Raw genomic sequence first — 16,146 nt, 5'->3', positions numbered from 1 at the left:
TTGTCAGTCCTTTAGTTGGTAGCCTGTCTGTGTCTGCTCATAGCATTTGTTCTAAGCCCTGAGGCAGAGGCCTGGCTGTGGCCTCAATTCAGAAGGCATCAGCTGTGGGCTTTGAGCTTGGCCTCCCTTGGACCACCTGCTGCATTTAAATTGAGGTAGCTAAGACGGCAGTCTACCATTAGCATCGTGTTTCATCTCAAGTGGGGGTGAAACCAGGATTTCAGCTTCTCCTTTGCCCCTGAGGTTCAAAGTTCAGTTCATCTTTTAGGTAGTAAGATTTCAAAGACACAGAGTGCCTCTTCTTTTGGAAATGAAGTAAGTAGTTATTCTGGGCAAAACAGAAGGGAAGAAACCTGTTTGATCTCTGGTGAGTGAACAAAGCTGTTGTTAGTCAAGATGGGAATTTAGTGAAGACAGATCCCCATGTTATTAAACAGGTATGAGACACAGGGGCAATGCTTTCTTAAATTTTGTTGTTTTGTTGTGGTAAAATGTACATAATATAAAATTTACCATTTTAACCATTTTAAGTGTACAACTAAGTGGCATTGGGTACATTTACAGTGTTGTGCAACCATCACCACTATCCATTTTCAGAATTTTTCATCATCCCAAACAGAAACTGCACCCATTAAACAATAAGTCCCTATTCTCCACTCCACCCCTCCCCAAGTAACTTCTCTTGTATTTTTCTGTCTCTCTGAATTTGCCCTCCTAGGTACCTCGTATAAATGGAATCATACAATGTTAGTCCTTTTGTGTCTGGCTTATTTTGCTTAGCATAGTGTTTTCAAGGTTCATCCATGTTGTAGCCTGTATCAGTGCTCTGTTTATTTTTATGGATGGATAATATTCTATTGCAAGAATATACCACGTTTTGTTTATCCGTTCCTCAGTTGAGAGATACTTGGGTCCTTTTCCCCTTTCGGCTAGTGTGAATAATGATGCTGTGAACATTGGCATGCAAGTGTCTCTTTGAGTTCTTGCTTTGGGAATGCTTTTCAAATGACAGTGGTCTAAAATGATCTGATGTTTTCGGTATCCATTATGGCCTGAGTAGGCTGGTGGATTGCTGGAGAGGCAGGGTGATTTGGCTTGGGAGAAATGTGAGAACAATATGCACCCCAAAATACACAAGACATGGTTCAGTTGCCAAGGTCTGAAGGAGGAGAAGTGTGTACGTGAACCGAGCCTAATCTTTCATGATGTCATATAAATAAATGGTACAGCGGTTTGGGCTCAAAACCTTCAATTCTACATTGTGCAAATTGGTACTTTGGAAACTATGTGGGTAAGTCCTGAGGGCTCATTCTGTCAAATCTAGAATTTTGTCATCATAGAGACTATCCCTTGAGCAGTTATTGAGTGTTTTATTTGAGAGAAATCTTGGATATGAACATGGAAAGGAAGAATTATAGCCAAGAAGAAGTCTGGATGGGATTAGAAAGAGTGTTGCCAAGCAGAGAAAGAGCAGCTTTTGCCCTGCCAAAACCTGATTTTTCATTAAGTTTGAAGTCTAGCTGACCCCTTGTGTCAGGAGCCCAGTCAGCTTTATCACTCCTCAGAGGGTTACAGCCAACACAAGACATGTCTTAATCAGGGGACAGCTGATTACTGATTACCCTGCCCCTGTCCTGGGGAAGGATGGCACCTCCCGATGAAGCAATCAGTTATAGTCTTGTCATCATCTCATTATTTCCACAGCCCAGCAACTGCACATGCCTCCTGGGGAGACGGAGAAAGAGTTGAGGGCAGTCTAAGGAGGCAGAATTCCTGCTGGCTTGCACTAACTGGCATTTGTTTGAGTTAAAGGTGACTTGAGGATGGATTGGGATTGGCTGGGGCAGACTGAGATGATTTATTGTCAGTGCCAGAGCTCTCTGACCCCATTCTGTGTAAGAACTTGTCAGCATCCTGGGAGTGATTTGTTCACAAGTCTGCACTGATTAAAAGGACATTGGTAATCAAGAGACTGTTAGAGTGGGAACAGAACCAGGTCCAGGCCAGAGGAGTCATGTGGCTTCTTGGGGTGACTGGAGTCTGCAGGCATACAATTCCAGGAGCCACAGAGACTCCCCCCATCCTGAGAGAAAGCAAGAGGGCCAGGGGTACAGTGAGCAAAGTCGATAGAGACTAAGAGCAGTTGCTACATACTTTTCAGGGTTTGACTTTTTTTTTTTTTTTTTTTTAAGCTAAAGAAACAAGAAGGCCTACCACTATTATTAACCTCTTCATGCAAGAATCTGCCCCAACATACCTTACTGAGCCCCCATGTCTTCTCTCATGTTTCAACATACTCTAGCCACTCCACTCTTGTCCATTCTCTCACATGCCCCAATCCCTTTGCCCACGCTATGTTCATGGGTAGAATCCCTTCTCCTTCTCTGCTGATAGGATTCTACTTTAAGATCTGCTACATTTTCTACTTCTTAAAGCCTTTCCCATTCTGCTGGGCGTGGCTAATTCCTCCCTTCTCTGTGTTTCCACACTAGTCGGTATGTACCTTGTTATTGTATAAATCTTAATTATATTGAAATTATTTGTTCCAGCCCATTTTTGTTTTACTGCATATTTGTGTATGCATAAACCACAAAGAAGGTTGTTCTGTCATATATAAATAGTACGATATTCTATCAACCGGTTTGTGACTTGCTTTTCACTCAACATTTTTTAATTTATCCATGAGTCATACTCTGGTTTGCTTAGTTTAACAGGTTTATAGTATCCTGTTATGTGAATATGCCACATTTTATCTATCTGTTCCCTCTTATTGGTAGATATTTAGGTTATATTTCTTTTTTATTGTGAAATGTAGTCTGCACTGAACATTCTTGTGCACACCCAGTTGTACACTTATGTGAGTTTCTCTAGGTAATATCTAGAAGTAGCATTGCTGAATTGTTAGGTACATGTATGTTCACTTTTACCAGATGTGCCCAATTGCTCTTCAGAATGGTTGTTCCAGTTTACGTTTGAAATAGCAGTATATGAGAGTTCCCATTTCTTCACATCCTCATGATCATTTCTTACAAAGGTCATAGTTATTGCCACTCTGTCATTTTTTAGTCTGCCTTTCTCTGATTACTGCCTAGGTTGAGTATCTTTTCTCATGTTTATTGGTCATGTGAGTTTCTTCTGTGAATTTCCTGCTTATATCATTTTCCCATTTTCCGAATTTTAACTACTTGCATCGTACCTTCCTCTTTTGTTGCCTGTGGACTCAGTGAGGGTCAAAGCCTGGGTTTTTATCACCTATAACAGCTGGACTTGCTTTCCTCATGTGTCAAAATGTTGTCTAAGTCAGTAACCAGAAAAATCTGGCAGGGATTTGAAAGATAACTACATGCAGGTCTCCCACTTCTCAGAGCAGCCTAGGGGGTGAAGAGGATAGATCTTTTGGCAATGACTTGCAGTTCAGCAAGCTTTCCCTAAGCTATCTCAAGAAGCGATCTCAGGTATGGTAAAGGTTCCTACTGCCATTTTACAAATTACAAAATTTGAATTTTTTGAAATACTGGAATTGAGACTTATTTGTTGGAACTAGATTATCCTTTAGAATATTCCACAAACCGGCTTTTGCTAATTCCATCTTCATAATGTTGTGAACATGTTCCTTTGTCTCCTGTATTTCCTGTAAAAGGGCAGTAAAATTTAGAGGCTTGATTAGATTCAGGTTTGATTTTTTTTTTTTAAACCAAGAATCCTTTATTGGCAGTATTAATAGTGTGCTCCCACCAAGAGGCTCAGAATGTGTAGCTGTCTCTCGGTGATGTCAGCTGCCATTGATTAAGCCCAGATCTGGTAATTCATCAGGAGAGGCAAAAGGGTGATTTTTCCATTCTCTCTTTCCTCCTACATTTAGCTGAAATAAGTCTAAGAGGAGAAACTTCTCCTCACCAACTAGTTACCCTGAGAGAGATTCCTAACTTACTAGTTGTCAGAGTAATGAGTCGGTGCCCTACCCTCCTCTGAGAGGCTTTTCGCCACTTTCTCATAAAAAGATAAGTGAGGGTTAATGTCTTTGTCTTTATCCTTCCATTTGACCTGGCTATTTGAGATGTGAGAAGTTACCCAACGTGTGGCAGCTCCTGTCCTGTGAATGGTTTGGAGAGTTGGGGGAGGACTGTGAACCGAGTGGAATGAACACAGACTTTGGACTCAGGCATGTCTGAATTTATATCTTGGTGTTGCCACTTCCCAGCTGTGTGACCCTGGGCACACCTCTCAACCTTTCTGTGCCTAAGTTTTCCCATAAGTCTGATGAAAGTTGTTAATGCCTGTCTCCTAGGGTCCTTGTCAGGATTAAAGGAGACTACAAGGAGCCCAGCCTGGGATGTGGCTCATGATGGAGGCCACTTTTACCAGCATTGTAGGGAACACAGCCCTCCTTGCCATTTTCCAGATAGAATTGGCTTACAAAAGTGTGACACTGGCTAGTCATGTGGTGCTTTGAAGGATCAGAGAGCTCCATGGAGGAGAAGTGGGTGCACAGAGGCCTCTGTTGAGATGATGAGGTTGGTGGATGCTGGGGGGGGTGTGAGTCTTCCTATCTTCCTTGACTGGGGGGAGCTTAGGACATAAACTCGTCTGATTATCATCTCTTTGAGAGTCATTTCAGCTTGGCCGGACTCTAGCCCTGCCCTGCCCTTGGGCATGCTCTATGCTCCAAGATGTCCTTCAGAGCAGCCCAACATGCCGGGGTTACACTGTCCCCCACTTCTCTGCAGAGGTACACACTGTATGTCTGCTGGATGGGTTGCTTTATACATTTTAAACCCAAAGAAGAAGTTTATATTGCAGCCTCAATGGGAGATTTTAGGGCCATAGTGTGGCAAGTGACCTTTGAGGCCAAGGACCCCAAAACTCTCATTTCACGGGAAAGAAAACAGAAACCCAAGTTCTTTTACTCTTGCAGTCACTCAAATATTTTTGAATGCCTGCTGTGTGCTGTGCACTGGGATAGGTGCTGGAGATCCCATGCTGAAGCGGGTGGGCATTTCTTGCTCTCATGGAGACAGAGGGTAACATCTCATGGAGCTACGTGGGGAGGGAAATGAGGGAAGTACAGAGACCACGAGAGCATGTGGCAGAAGGAGCTCGCCCAGCCTGTGAGGTCAGGGAAGACTTTCCTGAAGAAGCAGCACTGATGCTGAAACTGGGAGAGCGAGGAGGAGTCAGCTAGGTGAAGGGGCCATGGGAAGGCTGTTCGCGGCACAGGAAACGGCATTGTGAACTTGGGTGGGGGCGGAGAGAACATAGGGCTTTTGAGAAAGAGAAGAGTTCAGGATTGTTTGAGGCTGGACCTCAAGAGCAAGAGTGACAAGAGGCACACCTGGGTCATCCTGCAGGGCCTCGCCAGCCATCCTGAGGATTTATAACTTAGAGGACAGTGGAAACCACTGAAGCATTTTACACAAGGGAATGTAATAATCGGGTTTACATTTTAGAAGAAAACCCTGGTGGTAAAGTGGAGAATTGACAATGGGAGAGGAGAGTGGCCACACGGAGGTCGGTTGAGAGACTGTTGTCCAGGAAAGAGACATTGACAACTTGGGCTTAGGCTGCAGCAGTACAACAGAGAGCAGTGGCAAGACGTGCGACACGTTTGGGCATCATGTCAGGTGCACGTGGAGGGTGAGTGGTTGTGAAGAGTGAGGCCAGCCTGGGCTGAATAGCCTCCTTAGGGCGGAGCCAGGCTTGGGTGTCTGTGAGTGAGTACAGGACTCGAGGCCGCACTTCATCATCTCGACAATAGGAACGGTTGATAATTTTCCTTATCAAGACTTAACAGGGGACATTTTCGTGAGTGTTCGTTGTAGGTCAACTTTTTGACCTTTTAAACAGCAGTGATTTGCTTTCAGCTGGTCTGTTGGCCTCGTTAATCACAGATGCCAGCAGAGCCTTATTCGTTTGAGGCCTGTCAGGAGTGCCTTTTGAGTACCTACTCATGGTTCCATGGTGTGGATCTGGCTGGCAGCAGTGGAGGGTGGATTAGGATTTTGGATTTTCTTTCAACCTCTTTGTGCCCCAAACTTCCTAGACCACTGAAAAGTTATAGTGGATAGTTTTCAAGTGTTTTAACTACCTAAAAAGTAAACTTGAAAGGGATTAAAATATTAATATATTCATTACCAATCCAGTAGCAATGTGATGTTTTATGGTAAGTGAATATTTACACAGTGAGGCCAGTCACCTAGCCACTCATTTTTTAAAAATTATTAAGTGTTTTGAATTGTGCCCCTGCTGCTGTGTAAGAAATAGTACCAAGAGGGAGGTGGCTTTTCAATTTGTCCTAGTGATGAGGTTTGGAGGGATGGGTGTTGGTCTTTGGTCTCTTTCTAGGAAATACCACTTATCAATTGGGAATGATATTTGCTTAATTGTGTAGATCTGATCAAAGTGAATTAAGCACAGGAGGTTTATTTTTCTCACAAAAAGTTCAGAACTCTTGGGTACTGGCATTGGGTTAGTGACTGAAAAGTGTCAGGGCAGCAGTCTCTGTGATTCTCTAGACCTTTGCCTCACGGTCCCAAGATGACTGCCACAGCTGTAGCCATCACGTGCATATTCCAGGCAGGAAAAAGGAAGAAGAGAGGAAGGACAATGGGATGCACCTTCGAGCTGGTTAGTCCCCTTTAAAGAGCCCACAAATAAACTCATTACTCTCATTGGCCATCCTTAGGACTAAAGGAGGCAGGAAAATGCTCTTTTCTGTTTTGTTTGTTTTTAGTTCATCCCGATAGCAGAGAGGTTCTGTAATGGAGAAGAGGGAGAAAATAGAGGTGGGTGCTGCCACAAACATACAATCCTGAGTTCAAGAGAGCCCTCCCTGTTTTGCACCCCTCTTGTTTGTTTGTCCCGTACAGGCCATTGGAAATGCTAAAACCACTCGCAATGACAACAGCAGCCGCTTTGGGAAGTACATTCAGATTGGCTTTGACAAAAGGTACCACATCATTGGAGCCAACATGAGGACCTACCTGCTGGAGAAGTCCAGAGTGGTCTTTCAGGTGAGGGGTGTGACTCAGGCCTTTTGGTATTTTTTCCCATCCATTATGCCCTCCCTTGCTCCCTGCCCCCTCCCTTGCTCCCTGCCCCCTCCCTGTGCCCAAAGAGCCACTCATCTGTTGAGCTTGGAATTGGATATACTTGTTCTGTCTTTTCTTTCATCGACAAGTATTCATTCAAGTGCTACAGGCATCAGGCCTGATAAATCTTTTACCCAGTATTGTTATTTTTCAGTGGCTATTGTTTCTAGATTCAATCAACAAACATCTATTGAGTGCCTATTACGGGCTAGCCCTGTGGTAGACACCAAAGATACAGTGAAGAATAAGACAGCCCTGCTCCTTATGGATTTTAGAGTCATGATCAAGGGAATGTCATATAGGGTCTGGGGGTTTCAGCTTTCCCTAGGACCTTTCTTATTTGGTGGGTTATATAAAAAAAGAAAAAAACCAACCCTTCTTGGCCACATATTTAGTTTCCTTTTTAAATAAACAGAGTGCCCTCTTCTCACTTGACTCAGTTCTTCATTGCTCTTTGCTCACCTTTTGTTCCCTCCTTCCCACTGCTCTCTGGCCTTTTGGTGACCCTCTTCCTCCTCTGCCCTGGCCTTTGGTGGTCAGCGCAGCTCGCAACCCCGAGAACAGTCCTCCTCCAGCCTCCTTTCAACATCTCGTCCCTGAACCGGGGTGATGGTACGTGAGCCGGCCGCGTACTCTCCCCCTGAGGTGGATGGCTCCCCTGCCCTTAGGTTTCCACTGCCTTCGGAGGGGATGTCAAAATGCCTCGGCTGTTACTCTCAGTGACACTTGTCTCCGTTCTGATACTTGGCCAACATCTAATGAATTTTTTAAGCAGCTTTATTATTTTTCCCACTTTTGTGCTAGGCTTTCTCTCCGTCTCTCAAGTTTGGTTTGACAGCCCCACGTCCTTCATCTCACTGCAGCAAAGCAAACAGCCTGTTGTGCTGGGGGTGGATCGGATGTGCTGGCTGTGGCTCTAGCCAGACTCTTCTCTGAACACCCAGTGAGCCTTTCTTTTTCTTTCTCTCTCTGCTCAGGCCTCCTGAAGCAGCCCCTGCCCCACACCACTCTGCCAACTTCAGGCACATGTGGCCTGAGTGTCCACTGGAAATCCTGCCTCAGTCATGGACCTTTCCTGACTGCCCAGCCTGACATGAGGGCAAGGGTGTAGCTTTTACTGAGTTCCAAGCCTCACAGAAGAGAAGGGGAGCCTACCACAGGGCAGTTACAATCTGAGCAACATTAGCTGGGCAGCACCCGTATCTGAATCAGTGTTTGTTGATTGACTAATCCACTATTTGTGGAACAGCGATGACGTTCTATGTAGGAGGCATAAAAACACATGTTTTTGCATAAGTCCAGAGGTAAAAATCCTCGGGTTGGAAGAAGCCCCTATAATAGTGAATGGAAAATCTGGTGGGAATTGAAGGTGGCAGAGGTGTAGTGGAAAGTGTCAGGAAAAGTCTTGACCTCTGTCATCCAGAACACCATGGGATTAGACTGGGCGGGGCGATGATCTTGGGGTCACTGCCCTAAAACTGCTTACCTTTTTTCCTCCTTCAGGCAGATGACGAGAGGAATTACCACATCTTTTACCAGCTCTGTGCTGCCGCCAGCCTCCCGGAATTTAAAGAGCTCGCACTAAGTAGGTAAATGGGTGCGTGCCCTTCCTCTGGGGTGGGCTCTGCTGCGGCAGGTGGTACATCTGGGGGCTCTGAGAGGAGGAGGGGTGCCCTGCTCAAAGCCTCCCTCATGGGGTCTTGCCTCAGCTCCGCCCCTCATGTGGGCATGTCCCCTAGACCTCTTTGAGCTTCACTGCCCAACTAGTAAAAGAGGGTTAATTGTACCCAGGTTACCTGCCACAGAGAATGTTCGAGAGTGTTAGAGGCAGGGGTGGAACAGCATTTTGCAGAGCATAAGAGAATTTCCATGCATCATTGTTTTGAAAAGTGTTTCCACTGTAGACATCGTAACAAATGCATCCCAACCCTGAGGATCTAGAGATCTAGCGAATGCACATCACTTCACTGTGGCCAGTGCGTTTTAAGTCATATTTAAGGACTGAGACAGAAAGAGGAGGGAGGGAGAGGAGAGCAGGGATGAATGGGGGATGGCTGGAGAGAGATTGCGGAGCCTGGGCCTCACCGCAGAAGATGAGGCTGGGTTAGAGGAGTGACACTGGACTGCTGGGCGTTAGCGGGCACAGTGCTGATTTCTCTGGGACAGGCAGGGAAGCTGTGGCACACCCATGCTGGAGCAGGGGAATGGAGCAACCTAAAGTGCCTCTCAACTGGAGCCAGCGGGATGTCACCTGCTGTTCCCATCAGATAAAAAGGCAACTTTTCATTGGGTTCTAGTCACCCTTTGTTTCTGCTAATGCTGTTTGCCAAGGGGTCTTATGAGCTTCAGTTTGTCTTGAGACTGTTGACTGAGCCAGGGCAAAGCAAGAAGAGGGAGCAGGCGTTAGCTCTTGATCCCACACCAATGCAGCACCTCTCCCTGGGGTCTGGGCCCTTCCCCCTTCCATGCACAGGGGCTTTGTCATGGAGTATTGACTGACTCCCGCCACTGAGTCCTCACGGCCCATCTCCTAATGGATTATGTGATGAGGGTAAGCCTGGGGGCCATGCAGCATCCTGTGTTTGTGGCACTTCCTGTCCCTGGCCTGTTGTTGGTATTTTTGGAGGTGTGGGGAGGTCCAATACTAACAGATGGTATGAAGAGCTGAGTGTCTAGACAGAGGTTGGTTGGTCTTTGCAACTGTGAGAGATACAGACTTCTGAGGCTTTGCTGTCCTGGACCCACGTCCTATCCACCTTAAGAGCCCAGCACCAGATCCAGCTCTGACCACTCCAGCCTGTTCTCCCAGTTGGTAAAATATATCAAGTGGTTCAAACCTCAGTCTGCCCCCTAACGCTCTGCTTTACTTGCTTATGAATTCCTGTAGCATTAGGTGCCTGTGCCATGCAATTTAGCATTGATTCCTTCATTATTCATTCATCAAACCTTGCACAGGCAGTGTTAGGCACTGGGGAGGTAGTGTTGAACACAACAGTTGTGGGTCCTGCCCTCACTTAGCTTACAGTCAATTACAATGCAAAGTGATAAGGATATGCTGAGTGAGGCATGGCCGAGGTGGGTCAGAAGATTGCCAAGGGAAGTAAACTTACATTGGGACCCAAAGGAGGAGGCCCTGGATGGCATATATTACGCTGGTTTTTTGCTGTACTCTAGGTGTTCACTGCTTGCAAGCCTGATTCTCCCGAGTGAAATCATAAACTCACTGGGGACAAGGGCTGAATGTTACAAGCCTTGTCTGAACACTGCCCTGTGCTGGCACCGTGGGGCTCTGATGTTGGCTTATGGTTGCAAGGGACCGAGAAGGCAAGCCATGTTCAAGGCCACTGCCATCCTGTTTCCTGCCAAGAGTGGAGCCAAGGGCCAAGCTGGGTTTTTCAAGGCCAACCTGTGGGAAATGAAAACTTTTTTCTAAGGTCAGTTTTATAGAAAATGAACAAGTGCTGGCAAGATCCATCTAGCTGTATTTGGACCATTTTGTCCCAAATGTAGCTTTTAGGTAATAGGGAAGAAATCCTCCTTATGTTTTTTGCACTTACATGAGTGTATTGAGGTGAAAATTGGCTTTTCCTTATTCTGTGTCTTGGCAAGGTGCAAGCTCCTTGGGCCCCTGCTGGAGCAGTTGAAAACTACTCAATTCAATTTATTGCTCCTTTACCTGCATGTGCCCTCTGAGAGCATCTTGTTGGAGCGAAGTGAAGAGCCTTTGATAAGCTCTCGTACTCGCCTGTGAGGCTGTCTTCAGCCTTACGGGTGGATTGGCTGTGAGCCCTGAAGCTTGACGATTAGTTCCGCTGATAACCCCGGTTGAGTGGCTGGAAACATCAAGTAAAGGAAGGACTAGCCAGCAGCTCCTGGTGAATATTTAGACTGCCTCACCCCTTTTCTTCACCTAAAGCATGCTGTTCAAATGCACAGAAGTCTCTACGAGACCCTTTGGCCCAGCAGGAGTTTTGTGCGTTTTTCTGAGAGTGGAGGGAACAGATTTGCATCCGGTCATCCACACTTTCCTCTGCCCCATTGTTGGTGGTCTACTGCATTAAAATGGCCTCAGGATGAGATTTTTTGAAAAAAAAGTCCGATGAATAATTTGTTATAGTGTGACTGAATGATGGTAAAAAGAAGTGTAATGAGCCCACATTCCCTTAAATATAGCCTTCAATTAATAAGGAATAAATTCTCTTTCTTATTTTTCACTCCCGTAGGTGTATTGATACAGTTTATAAATAACCTCCTCTGCCTTGCACAGAGGTAAAGTGCAAGCCCTTGGCTGTGACTTTGGTGGTCCACCCCTCTAATCACTGGCTTCATGCCCCTTCTGTGGTCTGTACACTGCCTGATCCAGTGTCTGCCTGTTGAGCCAGCTAATATGGGACTTTGTGGTTTATTTCTCCTTGAGAATTCTAAGTAAAGAAATAACTAAACTGGAGGACAAGAGACATTGCTCTGGAGTGGGACAATCAGTGACAGCTTCATGGGCCTGAAAGGAGAGCTGAGATTCAGGCAGGCTAAGCAGACAGGAGAAGACTGCATCCTGTTGGGATGTCTGTCCTAAGAGGGTCTGGGGAGTGATGTAACAGAGGTGATTGCAAACCTTGAAGCAGATGGAGAGGAGATACTAATTTTAACTGGATTCAATTCATTTAGGAGAGAATGCTGTCACTGACCCAGGGGGCCCCACCTGGGAGGGGTTGCCTGCCAGGCCTGAGTTTAAGAACTGGAAACAAGGGGAGGTAGGGGCTGGTCTGTCTGACTCAGAACATCAGGCAGTTGGGCCCTGGCTGTTGACAACGAAGGGTCTTTGATAGGTGCTGAAAATGCCTCCTTCCTCCAATACGGCAGTCTGGTGTCCTCCCTTGGAGTCTCAGGTGACCATCTTTCTGGTGTCTCAGCCAATGCTTCTGATCAGTTAGGTTGTGTTTATGGCATGTCATAGATAAACAGCCATCTCCACAATAGGGTGATCTCGTAATGGACTCCCAAGGCCTGGCCAGACTCAGGGTGAGCCTGGGCAACCCCTTAAAGCCCTAGGTTCCTTGGTTTGCCTGTCAGAGAAATGGGAGTAAATGGTATATTTGATCGTCTTCATGTGCACACTGTAAAAACTGTCAAATTGATGTACTTTGAAAAGGGAGTGTAAAAGGCAAACTGAATTGGTGCTTTTATTAGGCCTTTGAAACTGTTATATTACTCAGTGCCAGAGGTCGCAGGGTGATTAGATATGAAAGACTAAATATGCCGTCTTCCACAAAGACCTAATGTGACTTCCTTCATAAAAACTCACTTCTGCTGTGGCTGTGAGTGAGTTCAGGGCTGAAGTCCTTCCTCTCCCGGTTCAAGTGCCTCCAGTCATCAGAGTGGGTTAAGTTACTCCTCCAGGAAGCCTTCCCTCATAAAATACAACTGAAATTCTGCTATTCGTTCCTGGAGACAGATGTGTTCCTTGATGGGTATAGCTCAGGTTGTGTGGGACTGAGGTTGGGGGCTGGGTTCTGCCACTTCCTAGCTGGCCCTGGCAATGAATGCTTGCTTGGCCGGAGGAATTGGCGCAGTTCAGTGTGTCTTGGAACAAAGGATACAAAGTGGGAAATGGGAGAGACCAGGAAGAAGTAGGCCAGGCCATGTAAGCCATGAGCAGGAAGTAGAGCTGAGGAATGACAATAAGGAAACTGGTGTATCTGGGATGTAGAGATGAGGAAGGAAGGACAAGCCATGAGTCTGGAGTGGCAAGAGGAGGCCACTTCAGGAAAGATCCAGGAGGGTCTTTGAGAGTGTTTGACCTTTGCCTTGAGGCCAGTGGGACAGGAACGGGGGTCTCTAAAGGGCTTTCAATAGGGGAGCAGTGTGATCAGAGTTGCCAGCAGTTTGGAGGTGGGTTTGAAGGAACAGGATCAGAAAGAGAGAGACTGGTTTAGAGTCTTTTGCAACAGTCAACAGATGCTGAAGGTCATTCGAGGGCAGTAGCCATCAGGGTGGAAGAGGGAGAGACTCAAGAAATTCTTCGGAGATCACACTGGAAGGACTGGTGTTGAAGGAGGACTGGAGTCGCAGTGAAGCTGCGTCTCAGCACCTTTAACTGATGTGCGTTCCACCGTCACACCCAGGTCAAGGGAGAAGAATTTAACTGCGGTTTTCAGGGGAGGAGGAAAACCAGCCAGTGTCCAGTGTTGGCGTCTTGTCAAAATCAAACATTATACACTTAGAAATGCCAAGTACTGGGCAGGTTTGTACCACACAAAGATACTATATTTTGCAGAAAATTTAAGTAATTTCAAGGGTAATTTTGGTAGATGCAGTTGTTGCCGTCAGTGCTGACTGCCCAGCCCTGCACTGCAGATGCTCTCTAGGGCTTGTTGCATTTTTGCCCTCTGCTGAGATTGGCTCTGAATCCTACGACAGAACCGGGGCCACTCCTTACCAGGTGTCCTCTGGGCTGTTACCAGAGGCCCGACTGAAGAGGGATTGAGCTGGGGGATGAGAACAGACATGTGAGGGGCTCAGCCTGCATTTGTTTGTGTGTCCGAATAGCTCAAGGTACCCCAACCTGGTCAAACAAGTGAACAAACAAAAAACCATTTCTCCTTGAGCACATCACTGCGCCTCATTTGTCAAAGAGAATGTCAGACTAAGATGATCGATGGCCGTGGAAGTCTGTGATTCTAGGGTGGGTTTACATTTCACCTGTGTATATCGATCCTTTTTAAAGACGAGTCTGTGGTGAATCCTTCTGTAAACTGAACTATTCATGACATGTCTATTATGTTCACATGTTTTTCATGTACCAGCTTAACACAGATGCAACAGTGCTTTCTGTCCTTGTAGTTTTCTGTCTTTTGTTATCCAGTTTTCTCTCCCATTTGCCATTGTCAATAAAGATAATATTTTAAAAGGTTCCGCATCTGTCTGGGAATAAAATTTGGTCTGGGATGAGTAGACATTCTCATGGGTTGGGATCTGCGGGTAAACCAGGATGCAGCTTCTCCCTGATGCCTGATGCCTTACCTCCTTGCCTTCACAGCATGCGCGGAGGACTTTTTCTATGCATCACAGGGAGGAGACACGTCCATCGAGGGTGTGGATGATGCTGAGGACTTTGAGAAGACTCGACAAGCCTTCACACTCCTTGGTAAGGAGCTTCTGAATGGGGGCGAAGGCCCCGAGGGTTGATTTCGTGGAGAGAAGAGCAGAGCAGAGCAGTGTCCCATTTGGCTTGTCAACCTTCATCAGCTGATGGGGAAGCCTTCTTGCCCTTGGTGAACGTTTTCTTACTTTTGTATTCCATCCCAGCCCTTGGGCTCCAAAACTTAAGGCTTGGAGCTCTGTTGACCTTTCTTAAAATACGAATTTGAGAGTTGCTCTCTCAAGCACTGCAAAGTATCCCTTTTCACTCCCTCAAGCCATTGATGCCAAAGGAGGAAAACCAAGAAGAGCTAGTCTTTTCGTGCTGTGGTCTGGGTTTAGAGGCAGTGTGTTCTAGCAGAAAGAACATGCCTTTGGGGCCAAGCCACCTATGGACCGCAATCATGGCATCTGAGTTGGAAGCACACTGTGAAGTGTAGTAGCTCTGTCATACGTACAGTGTTGTTTCTGTTATCCTGTTTCCATACAGAGCTTAGTAGTGGAATCCTTCAAACAGGAAGATATCTCTGTCTTCTGGAGCGTAAAAAGCAGTAGAGCTGAAGAAAGTAGCCCATTCTCCCCTGCCAGTTTTGGGGGAGCAGAGCCCCAAGTGGTAAAGTGGAAGATGAGCCATTCTTAACTGGGAAATTGAAGGGGTAAATTCTCAGGACCTGCAGCCTGAAAAAGCAAAGCTTGGGACGTCAGCCTGAAACCCACAAAGTGGCTCCGAATGGCCCTTGTGTTTTTCCCATGCCTTCCCTGACAGAGACAGACGTTTGGCTTCTGAGTCATGTGACTAACCCCGAGCAGCATTTCTTAGGTGCTTTGGTGGGAATCAGGGAAGTTTTATCCAGTGTCCAAATAAGACATGGCCAAACAGGACACACTCTAATCTCTATATGGGGAGAAAACCAGGACTTCATGTGCTGAAATCCAAAGGCTGTTCACTTCTCTGGATAACTGGTGGGGAGATATGCTTTGTCTTTTGTACGGATAAAATATGAGTCAGGACACAGAAACCACATTGGTTATTCCAACAGAGAAAAATTAATATGAGTAATTGTTAGCAGTTCATGATTAACTACTAAATGGGGACTAAGAGGACTTCAGGGGTCCAGAAGTAGCAAGTACAAAAGAACACTCTCTAGGGTGAGCAAGAGCAGCCAAAAAAGGAACTACTGACTAGGAGAGCTCCTCACCTGTGGCTGAAATTTCAAGGACTTCTGGGAGGATGTGGCTCCCCAGATCAGGAAGCCCACTGATGGTAACAACATCTGCCTGAGCGTGTGGGCCAGCACTGGTCTGTACAGGTAGCCTGCAGTTGCCTCAGGTGTGGTGGGGACAGAACTTCTTAAAGACAGCTGCTAATGGGGAGAGCATGGCCTGAGGACACAGCTGGAGCTCACCTGGGAGGTTGCTGGGCTTCCAAGATGAATAACAACTATGGAGGACCAGAACCGAGACTGGAAATGTCATCTCGCTGCTGTTGCCTGGCAGAGTCACTGCAGTGCCCCCTGTTGACCAAGCAGCGGAGGGAAAATGTTTATGGGGTCTAGCTCCAGGATCACAAAGCAGGGCAAAGAAGAGCAGATTTGAAGCTGAGAGATAATAAGTTGATTGTTGGCCCGCCTGACTTCCCCAGCATCACAGAGCTGTTTTATCCTCCGGAGGTGGGAGCAAGTTTGGAGGAGGTGGTGTTGAGCAGGATACATTCTGCCCAGTTTGTCCGAGAAAGGAGAGGCCTCTGGTGACTGCCTCTGTGCTGCTGTGATCAGTGGGCATGAGCTGATCCAAGGAGAAGGTCGTTCCCTCTAAGCCTCTAAGGAGACTGGGTACTTTCATTCTCAAAGCAAATGGCATTTGTGAAATTAATTCTTTTAATAAGCCTTTCTTCCCTACTCTTTATTAAAGATGTCCATTT

General features: G+C 46.4%; 1 protein-coding gene across 5 annotated transcripts in view; it reads left to right on the top strand.

Annotated features, from left to right (window-relative positions):
• Positions 1-16,146, top strand: part of MYO5B (myosin VB) — a 348,390-nt gene that overhangs the window by 193,282 nt on the left and 138,962 nt on the right. For all 5 annotated transcript variants that reach the window (XM_070630194.1, XM_070630195.1, XM_008514690.2 and 2 more), the window contains 3 exons: positions 6,867-7,010; positions 8,592-8,673; positions 14,125-14,232. In XM_070630194.1, coding sequence (XP_070486295.1) covers positions 6,867-7,010; positions 8,592-8,673; positions 14,125-14,232 — 334 coding nt within the window. The remainder of the gene's footprint in view (positions 1-6,866; positions 7,011-8,591; positions 8,674-14,124; positions 14,233-16,146) is intronic.

Source organism: Equus przewalskii, chromosome 7 (genome assembly GCF_037783145.1).
Source record: "Equus przewalskii isolate Varuska chromosome 7, EquPr2, whole genome shotgun sequence".
NCBI lineage: Eukaryota > Metazoa > Chordata > Mammalia > Perissodactyla > Equidae > Equus > Equus przewalskii.
This window is presented reverse-complemented; position numbering and strand designations above follow the sequence as displayed.